This window comes from Myzus persicae, unplaced genomic scaffold, assembly GCF_001856785.1.
Source record: "Myzus persicae strain clone G006 unplaced genomic scaffold, MPER_G0061.0, whole genome shotgun sequence".
NCBI lineage: Eukaryota > Metazoa > Arthropoda > Insecta > Hemiptera > Aphididae > Myzus > Myzus persicae.
The window spans coordinates 232223-240655 of record NW_019103500.1 but is presented as its reverse complement, the minus strand read 5'-3'; the positions used below and the strand labels follow the sequence as shown (position 1 = coordinate 240655).

At 28.4% G+C, this 8433-nt stretch overlaps 1 protein-coding gene across 1 annotated transcript; it reads right to left on the bottom strand.

Moving 5' to 3' along the window:
* Window positions 1–6: 6 nt before the first annotated feature.
* On the bottom strand, window positions 7–1222 carry LOC111034618. Its single transcript, XM_022315908.1, has 4 exons — window positions 1099–1222; window positions 400–555; window positions 233–325; window positions 7–139 (listed from the first exon to the last, which is right to left on the bottom strand). The coding sequence occupies exons 1-4, from the start codon at window positions 1149–1151 to the stop codon at window positions 73–75; spliced, it is 369 nt and encodes a 122-aa protein (XP_022171600.1). The 5' UTR covers window positions 1152–1222; the 3' UTR covers window positions 7–72.
* Window positions 1223–8433: the final 7211 nt, after the last annotated feature.

Here is an 8433-nt window from a genome sequence, read left to right as displayed (position 1 = left end):
TCTCTACATTCCCAAAAGGTATAATAATCATATTACATTTACGTAAAATACATTAAACACATTTTTTTAAACTTACTTTTCACCGTGGTCATTCACACTGGATAAAGAACTTAAAGAAGTACTAGTAGATATTTTTGGACTGTTAAAAATAATATAATAATAAATAATAACATTATATAGGTACTACACTTTTTGAAAATTTATAAATATTCTATCAAGGTCCAAATAATACCTATTTTCAACATATTGTGGTGTACTTGATTCTGAACAACTTAATATTTTATTTTTGCTATGTGAGGGAACATATTGTATTTCAATTTGGTCTCTAAATTTCAAAAATGTTTAACAATTATATTTATATTACATTGACATAAAATATACACATTTTCTTAAACTTACTCGACAAGTTTTGGGAGTGCATCCTTCTTAAGTCTAGTACTAACATAATCCTCTTTTTTAAAATGTGATGAACATATGTATGAATAATTAGGTAGTGTTCCTTTAATGTTGCATTGATTTAACCATTTTTGCCTCATATATGGATTACTAGGGAATCTAATTTAATAAAATGCACAAAGAACAATTAATAATAACTGCCACCCAACAACTACCAAGTTATTGACAGACTTGGGTAAAATACTTTTTAAAAGTATTTCAAATAAATATTCTGAATACTTAAAAAAAAGTATTCAGAATAGGTATGTATTCGAATACTTTATAATAATATTCCTAACCCTAAGTATCTAGAATATTTCACATAAAGTATTTCAAATATTTTTTGAATACTTTTTTTCAGTAGATTTAGATTTCAATACCAAAAATATTATTTTTTCAATTCTGTGTTTATAAAAGAAGATTACTATAATCACAATAGTACCTACACACCTATATGGCAATCTTGAATCTATTAGTCATAAATTATATTCAAATTAATAAAATTAGTACCTAATGCATAAGAGTATACCTATATAAGAAAAAAAGTATTCCGAATACTGTACTTAGAATACTTGTAAAAAATACCGTATTGAATACTTTCAAAAAAGGTAGCCAAGTCTGGACTTATTAGTTATTGATATATAATTCATCAAATAAATATACTTATGAAATGTTGCCTTTTGATCATTACATTCGCACACAATGCATGTCTTCATAACTGAACTTATTATTCAAATTTATAAATAATATTTATAATAAATGAAAAAACATAAGTTTAAACAATTAATAAATATTTATAAATTTAAATAATGTATTATAATAGGACAATAAATAGTTTAATAAAAATAATCTTTTATTTTCGATCTATTAGATAATAGATAATATTAGCCATTAGGTAATAACATAACCTACTTCAATGAATAATATTATTACAATTGTTCATAGTTTCTATAAGTAATAGATATTATAGATTATTTTTATTATAGATATATTTAAATATTGAAAATTATTCCCGCGGTTTTTCAACGCCCGATCCTCGGAACAAGCTCCACCCACTTGCACGCGTTATCATACCTAATGTTCCGTCTATTTCTTTAAGTCTATGAATATAATATACATTGCATAGTAGATAGCATGATATTGATATAGATTATAGCTTATTAGTATAATGATTATTCTATATACAGTGGTGTGGTCTATTATACAACAAATCGTGATTGTAGTATGAACTAAACTTTAGCTTGTTACGAATTTGCTACGTTTTATCTAATTTGTCTTTTAATTTTAATAAAATGGGTTCAATTCTTATAGAAGTTATAAAAGGTATACACGGAGGAAAATTATTGAGTATAAATAATTATAATTTTGTATGTATGTTAAATAAAAATTATAAAATAAAACGCGATGACCAAAAGGTTTTTTACTAGACGTATTCAATTAAATGTGGAGCAAAAATGTGTAGTGTTGAAACATCGAACGAAGAGTACAAAATCGACGAGTTTTCTATATTTTCAGAAAATCGACACTCGCGTAGTGGACCCAATTGCTGTCGAAGCAAAAATAATTAAAGGAAATATTAAACAGCAAGTATTACACATCAAATGTTGAAAAACCAATTCAAATATTCCATGCAGCTAGCTATTTCATATACTACAAAAACTATTTCATCGCATATTACTATAAAGAATCAGCAAAACAGATTGTCAAACGGCAACGTCGTATTAACCTAAATCAAAATGAACCTAAAACAATTCAATCAATAGATTCTTCACAGTCATTATGGACAACATTATCTGGAGAATATTTTTTAGTGAAAAAAACAGAATCTGTTTTATTGTTTACAACAAAAGAAATTTTAAATATCTTCAGGAATCTAAATGTGGGCTAGCTGATGGAACATTTAAATCTTTCCCAAATATTTTTGCTATATACTGCATATACTTTTATAATTTTTCTTTTATACCATTTTTATTAATTTTTAAAATATTAGTATTTAGTTTAAATAAATAATTGTCGAAAATGTGACCCTCAAAAATATGATATTCGAAGACATGTATCCCACCCGGTAATATGTGAAGTATGTTTATAACAATCTTTCACGCATACCCACTGCCATTTATATTTAGCGTTTCGTTTCAGTTTTTAGATTTTGGTAATCCATATTATTGCAAGAAATTAAATATTTTATAGATATTTTCACTATCGGTACCTTTTCCCCATTAACATTATATAGGGAAGATAGGAAACTCATGCATTTACCCTTTACAATTATAATAAAGTTTTGTTAAGTATCTTATTGTTTTATTAAGCTTCTCTTGTATTACTTATTAATCATAACGCTTTCTGTGTAAGTTGGTAAGCCCTCCTAGGTTTTCTTAATTACTATCTGAAGAGTACAAATGGATAGAAGTGTAGAACAGTAATTTTATTATATCGCAGAACTTTTTTAAATATCTAAATTTTTACTTGCTAACTTCAAATTCTACATTGCCGCATCAATTTGTAACCGATTACAAAATAAATATACAATATTAAATTCTATACTAGTATATTACACCCTAGAGTTTTCCATTATAAACGTTATGTGTATTGTTCTTTGTATGACGAATCGTACCTAGTAAATATGTTTTATATTTTTTTCTCGTCTAATTTTTAATATTGACTAGCGTGGGTTGATAATATCATAGGGAAATCGGGATTTTACAGATAGGTCTCCACGAAGATTATACTCAGAGACCCCAAAAAATCAAAAAAAAAAAAAACAATTAAAAACAATTGCAAAAAAAAAATATTATACCTTATATAAAAATTAATTTTTCAATGCTGTAATAGAATACATGCTGTACAATATTGGTGCTTATTTGTAAGATATCTTTACACTCCATTAGGTGCCTCTGTATAGTACTCATTGATATTTGTATAAATACATACTTATTTTGTTGTAGATATGTATTTATTGTACTAAAACGAAATAATGTGTATTGTAAACATAAATAAACATATTACAATGCCAAAAATTAATAGCCGTAATAATAATTTAGTATCATAGTATAATAGGAGTAATAGGTACATTTGAAACATTTTTATAATTAAAAATTTTTTTTTTTTTTGTTAAATAAATATATTTATAGGCCTAATCTATAGTTATATGTGGCCCTAATTGATATATCTAGGTAATAAAAGTACCTTTCTGCCAATATTGTCTAGACACTCTAAAATCTAGACATTACTGTTTATAAATCTTCATTATTTTAGCTGAAACACACTATAAAATATAATATATATTTATGTTTAAATCTCATCTCACGGTGTTCGTTCACGCTAATCTCAAAGACCACTTATCGTAATACTTTCGAACCTGTCGTTTGCACCCTCCAGTACCCGATCGTGATGCCTTGCAAAACATGTTACAAGTTTACAACATACGCACACGCTAACAAATTATTTTGTCAGTAGGTTTTCATTGTTATCAACACGACAGATCACCCTCCTCTCCTCTCTCCTGTCATCAGCTACGGCATATAATCTCAAGTATCGGGTGGTATGGCGTACACACTAATAAAGTGAATACCTGGCAAATAAATAAAATTGAGCATCTTAAAAATCGTTCAAAATCATTAAAATATAAACGTCAGCCATGTTCAAGAACGACTTAATATGAACGTAGAGGTGCGTTCGTGCAAGACGTTCTTCCCAAACACTGCCTATGTTTTAAAGATGTTAACAGCAATGCTTATCTTGTACAATACCCATAGTGGGTAAAATTGCACCAGTTGTAACTTACACAAGGGGATAGCTGCGGCTACATCCCAATTGCATGCTCTCTTAGAGAGGTCTGTCCAGGGCCGTAGAGAGAAAAGTTCAGGCCAGAGAGGAAAATGTTTAAGGGCCCCTATTAGTGGTGGTTCCAGGAACTACGAACACCCTACCAAGACCAAATAAATTTCAAATATTTATACCTTTTCTATTTTAAATAACACAGTAAAATTTGTAAACAATATTACCTATATTATTTTTACCTTTTTTATTTTAAATAACAAAGTAAAAGCACAAATTTGTAAACAATATTACCAGGGTTTTTAATTAAATTGCTTTTTAAATAATTTTACAAAATTTGAAAGCAGTTAGAGTTGATTGTCCTTTTTGAGATTTTAATAATTTTTCTTCCCGTTCTACACGCTCTTTACGCTTTTGACAGCCAGATTTATATGAGTAAGACACTAAGACATTTCTATAGTAAAATATTAAAATAAAAGGTAATTTCAAGTAATGAATAAAAAATTTAAAATATTAAAAATATTTTTCTAAGAGTTATTTCAAAAAAACAAAAAAAGAACGTAACGAAAATTGAAACAATTATGCGGAAAAAATTATGTTCAGCTGTACCTATTTTAAATTAGTGCAAAAATTGAATAACTTCGATATGTCAACAAACTTATCGAATTAAAAAAGTAGCTAGTTGAAATTGTTGAACAAGAATTTCTGTACAAAAAAATAATAACGGGGAAAAAATCACCGTACCTACCTATTTTGGTAAATAAAATGCATATTTTTCAATTTTTAATTGCATACGAATCCTAGACCTGGTCATAAATACTATGTAACAATGTAACTAATTAATAATATATTGTTTAGTTTGTATATCAATTTATCAAAAACAGCATAAACGCACCAACAACCATATGATGTCTGTGATATAATAATATGATATACAGTGTATTATACACTTATCTATCCGATACTTAATATTGGTTGTTATAATGTTATCGTAAATCGCAATGTCTCAATAATATTGTTGTAACTTCGTTAGGTTAGTTCGTGTACAGTTGTCAGTTTGCTGGGTAAAACCGTAAATACAGCATATATAGAGTATTGACGCGAATGACACGATAACAATTAATAATTTTATACCAATTACTTTTTAGTGAAAACTAAATATATATACACATATTTTATATTATTTTATCATTTGGTTAACATGTCACCAGCTAAAGTTTGTAGATAAGCAAAAAAAAATTTTTTCGAATTAAATAATTAATTACTTTCCCTGTTTTTCGGGCCCCTTAAAACGTTAGGGCCCGGGAGGAATCCTACCTTTCCTCCCCCCTATCGACATGCCTGAGTCTGTCCGAATTGCAAGCTTTGAACCACATGTTTATTTCTGATAACATGCACTTATGTGCACAACTAAAACTCTTTTTTATACTTTCCTTATTTAAGATTTAAAATAAAACAATACTTTTCCAGATTTCTAATTTATTATTATTATAATATTGTAACGTCATTTTTCTTTTTAGTTTAGGCCTGAATAATTTTAAACTATTCCCCATTTAAAAATTAACCGCTTTACAAAATGCTATTACTATACAAAAAAGATGTTTCCGGTATTAATATTATTATTATATACTTGCCGTATAGACATATTTTATTATTATGAATTGCCGTCTTTATTATTTTATTATTTATTAATGTTGTACTGTAAAATATTTTTAATTATTATTATTGTAATATTCTATGCCCGAAATTTCAGAAAAAAAACCCAATTAATTTAAAAGTACCTATTATTATTTATTTGAAATACCATATGTAAAATTGTAAGATACATTCACTTGATTACCCTAAACTACAATAGCGTCATTTAATATTTATTATTTACAGCGTCACATTCTACAATGTTTAAATATTTTATGGTAATGTAATAAGTCTGTTCCTTCAGTGGAAAAGTAAGTTATTTAGTTATTTTATTCAAACATATCCGTCTAAGTTCTAAGAGGCGGTATGCAATTTAGACATTCCAATTTATATTTATTTTTTGGCATGCAACTTAGATGCACCGAATGCTGCAAATTTGACGAAGGCTCAAAATTAAACTACTGTTTGTATGGCATATTAGAATAAATGAGTATTTGTTGGTTCAATGGTATGAATATGTTCCTAATGCACCATGGTGTCTTATACTTGATCATAAACTACATTTAATATAGAATGTAGGTAAGGAATAAGGATAGTAATATATTAAATATTAAAATACTTTGTGTATGTATACGAGCTAGAGATAGACTGAATGTCTAATGTAGTAAGAATTTCAACTTCAAACACTCATGAAAATTTAATTTGACTTTCCGGTAGAAATTTATTATTATTTTTTTTTTTTTTTGATAAAGTTAGACAAACTTATAAGAAATCTTGTATGAAATTTTTAAAATTTAGATATAAAAAGAAATTTTTTTATGAATTTTTAACTAAAAAATAAATGCTAATTTTCGTGATTTTTATGAATTTTGTCAAAATTCTATGTTCAAAAGTTCATAAAAAACTATTGTGGATTTATGCTCAATCTTTTTTTTTAATTTCCACTAACAAAAACTTACGAGGAACACCTTGTATTACATTTTCAAGCAAAAAATGTTTTATTGACATCAGTTTAAAAAAACAAATAATAATCGAAAATTGCATGTGTCTATAAATAGTTCAACACAAGTCAAAATATTTTGAAAATTGTATGGTGTCCAGAAAATAGCAACTCAAGTATTCAGTGAAAATTACATTAAAAACCAAAATCGATTTTTTGGAAAACTAGTTTTGCCAAAAAAGATGCTGTTGAAGAAAATCTAAGCACTTTTACTGCCCCCAAACCGTAATGACAGACACAAAAATAAATAAATAAAAAACAGACATCATCGTAAAATCAATATATTTATCGCTCCGCTCAAAATCTAAAACATAAGTAGCCAATTCATCAAATGTTGATAATCTAACATAAAATTATTGATAAAATCTTAGACCTCAAGGATATCGATACCATAAAGAATATTGCTTCTAGTAGCATAATATACCAATCTTAGGTATTTTGTATACTTAGGCTGTACTAATATTTGTATGGTCATGTTACTGTAATATGCGATTATATTTTGGTTTATTTTAACCATATGTATACTACTAAATTACTATCTATTCTATATTAAAATATAATGTTGTGCTTAATTTGTTTTTCAGACTACTTTCAGAAAACTGGATTGATCTTTTGCCAAAAACAGGAATAGAAGTTAACTCATTTGCATTGTCATATATTTTCATCTAAATGATATCCGCTCCTACTTATACTTTAAAACAACGCGTGTATAATTATTAATTATATATTAATAGACATAATATTTCAAGGGCGACAATTGGCAATTTTTATACTCATTTTTTCAGCCCGGGTTTTATGTGTTAAGCAGGATTTCTACTGGTGTACTTGTCAAGTACTTCAATAATCACTCATTTCGAGTGATTTACGTGTACAGTGGTCACCGCTTATTATAATCACTGTTGCCGTTTGTTCGAGCGCGGAGCGATTCGACCATATAATAATATATACTTATACATTTTCTTCGGACATCACGGGGTAACGGAGATAAAAGCGACTTTAGCAAGTCCCCCCCCCCCCAGTGTCCGGCGACAGTTCGTCTGGCGATAGCCAGACCGTTGACCGACAAGGTTTCCGTTTTTGTCTTTTGCCAGCGGTTGGGCCCGACACACGTATCTGTCCGCCCACCGTTTTTTGCGTATTTGCTGTCTCTTTGTGCCACACACCAGAACCTGCCATCATCGACCAGGCTACGGGCATCGTCGGGCAAGTTGCAACGAACCAGGTCGTCATCATTTTGTAAATCATTGTTTATTGTAATTTTATACTATATTGTGTACCGATATTGTTATTTATATATATGTGTGTATTGGTAATTATTCCTGGGCGCCCTATGCCACCAGTTAATTTATTATTATTATTATTTAATTTGATGTTTGTATTGGTCAATATATTCTGTCGATCGGTGTCATAAGCACCTTAGAATTATCTGACGTGATATTATTTTGCATATACTTGGGTAACCCACTCCGCTCCTGTCTACAACACAACACGCGAGTCGTTGCCGACAACCGCCGATCATTGTAGGATCGGTAACGGCGCCAAACACTGTTATCAATCGTTTATAATTGTTATCGAAAAGTGAAAGT